Here is a 2,500-nt window from a genome sequence, read left to right as displayed (position 1 = left end):
CAAAGCAACTTTACAATGGCACTCCAGACATGGATGGAGGTGCAGGGAGGGTAACCGCAGAGATACACCAGCGGCGATCTGAGCGAGTCGAGCGACGGAAGTAATTGACTTTGTATTGAGTCGAGAGACAAAAGCGATTCTGGAGACGAGAGCGATTTGCGCGACGAGCGCGACAATTTGAAGTTGAAATCTTTTCAACTTTCTATGACGCGGTTCGGCGACAGCCAATGACTGTATAGAGGTCAGTGACCACAGCCAATGGGAATGCTTGAATGCTTTGCCTTCTGCCTGTACGGACATACTCTTGTCTCCTCAATCGCTCGTATCGCTTGCTGCTATACTCTGTCGCTTGAATCGCGTCGCCGCTGGTGTATCTCTGCGGTAAGGGTGGGATTCGAACCTGCAACCCTCTGATCTTAAAGTGATACTGTCCCAGGTTTGGAAATAAGCTTATTTTACACATCCCCTTGAGTTAAATAATAGGGTTTTACCGTTCTATGGTGCTTTCAAACGTTCTCTAGATACGGCAGTGCAAATTTTACCTCCAAGCCAACAGTTAACATTGAGTCCTATGAGACCAGTTAGCCACCAGCTGGTCTCATAGGACTCAATGTTAACTGCTAGCTTGGAGGTAAAATTTGCACTGCCATACCCAGAGAACGGTTGAAAGTGCAGGAAAACGGTAAAACCCTATCATTTAACTCAAGGGGAGGTGTAAAATAAGCTTATTTCCAAAACTGGGACAGTATCACTTTAAGACCACCTTTCAAACCATTAGGCCACAGCTGCCCCAAGGTAGGATGCTGTACATGCATCACGGACACAGACACTCACACACACATGCTGTATGCATTCCGGAGACAGACACTCACACACACATGCCACATGTACACGCATGCTCATGCCAACATACTGTGCAATCTCTTCACCAAATACCGAAAAAACGAAGCCAAGAAAAGAGAGAGAGGTAGGATAGGATGCTGTAGACACATTGTGCACGACACAAGACACTCATATGCACACATGCTGTATATATACACACATGCTCATACCAAGAAGGTAGGGTGACTGCACTGTGTGTGTGTGTGTGTGTGTGTGTGTGTGTGTGTGTGTGTGTGTGTGTGTGTGTGTGTGTGTGTGTGTGTGTGTGTGTGTGTGTGTGTGTGTGTGTGTGTGTGTGTGTGTTTGAGACAGTACTGTTTGTGTGTGTGTGTGTGTGTGTGTGTGTGTGTGTGTGTGTGTGTGTGTGAGACAGGAGTGTGTGTGTGTGTGTGTGTGTGTGTGTGTGTGTGTGTGTGTGTGTGTGTATGTGTGATGACAGCACTGTGATTCGAGACTGCACTGTGTGTGTGTGTGTGTGTGTGTGTGTGTGTGTGTGTGTGTGTGTGTGTGTGCGTGCGTGCGTGTGTGTGTGTGTGTGTATGTGTGATGATGTTGAAAGAGAGAGAGATGATGCTTTGTTGATGTTGAACAGTGTGTCGTACTTCAATCTGTCAGACTGTAATCCAATTCTCTGTGATTTGATGTGACTTGCCAATTGAATGCTTGTGAGATCATGTGCCTGTCTCTGTGTGTGTCTGTGTCTGTGTGTGTCTGTGTGTGTGTGTGTGTGTGTGTGTGTGTGTGTCTGTGTGTCTGCGTGTGTGTGAAAGTGTTTGGCTGTAGTGAAATACGGCCTAGGGCATGATGTCAGACGCCTGAACATGCTCTGGCAATAACATACTTACTTTCTCGCCGTTGTGGGTGTGGGTGTGTGTGTGGGTGTGTGTGTGTGTGTGGGGGGGTGTGTGTGTTGTGTGTGTGTGTGTGTGTGTGTGGGTATGCATATGCATGCATTTCTTTCTTTACCTCAAGTGATTTTTTCACATAAAAGAATCTCTCGTTGAGTGTGGGTGTGGGTGTGTGTGTGTGGGTGTGGGTGTGGGGGTGTATGCATATGGAAGCATGCGTTTCTTTACCTCAAGTGACTCAAGAGTCCATATCTCTTGTTGGGTATGGTAATAGGGTGTGTGTGTGTGTTCGTGTGTTGGTCACATGCTTTGTTTACTTGTCTCAAGGCTGTGTACTTCCTTCCAAATTCTTTCCCCAATTGTATTTCTGTGCATGACTGTTCATCGGATTCTAAAGTGTGTGTGTGTTCTTGTTTACTTCCCGTGTGTGTGTGTGTGTGCGCGCGCGCGCGTGTGTGCGTGCGTGTGTGTGTGTATTTGTGTGTGTGTGTGTGTGTGTGTGTGTGTGTGTGCTCCAGGTGTTGTCTGCAGCTGCAGCGGTGGGGGTTTCCGTGGCGTTCGGGGCTCCCATTGGAGGAGTGCTCTTCAGCCTAGAGGAGGTACAGTACACACACACACACACACACACACGCACACACACACACACACACTCATACACTCTCTCTCTCTCTCTCACACACACATACACACACTCATACTCTCTCTCTCTCACACACACACATACACACACTCATACTCTCTCTCTCTCTCACACACACACACACACACAC

General features: G+C 47.6%; 1 protein-coding gene across 1 annotated transcript in view; it reads left to right on the top strand.

Annotated features, from left to right (window-relative positions):
- clcn5b (chloride channel, voltage-sensitive 5b) overlaps positions 1-2,500 on the top strand; it is a 137,836-nt gene that overhangs the window by 82,241 nt on the left and 53,095 nt on the right. Inside the window, exon 8 of the mRNA XM_063186673.1 lies at positions 2,249-2,329. Coding sequence (XP_063042743.1) covers positions 2,249-2,329 — 81 coding nt within the window. The remainder of the gene's footprint in view (positions 1-2,248; positions 2,330-2,500) is intronic.

This window comes from Engraulis encrasicolus, chromosome 21 (assembly GCF_034702125.1).
Source record: "Engraulis encrasicolus isolate BLACKSEA-1 chromosome 21, IST_EnEncr_1.0, whole genome shotgun sequence".
In the NCBI taxonomy this organism is placed as follows: domain Eukaryota; kingdom Metazoa; phylum Chordata; class Actinopteri; order Clupeiformes; family Engraulidae; genus Engraulis; species Engraulis encrasicolus.
Note: the sequence above shows the minus strand (reverse complement) of the source record. Positions and strands in the feature narration are given on the sequence as shown.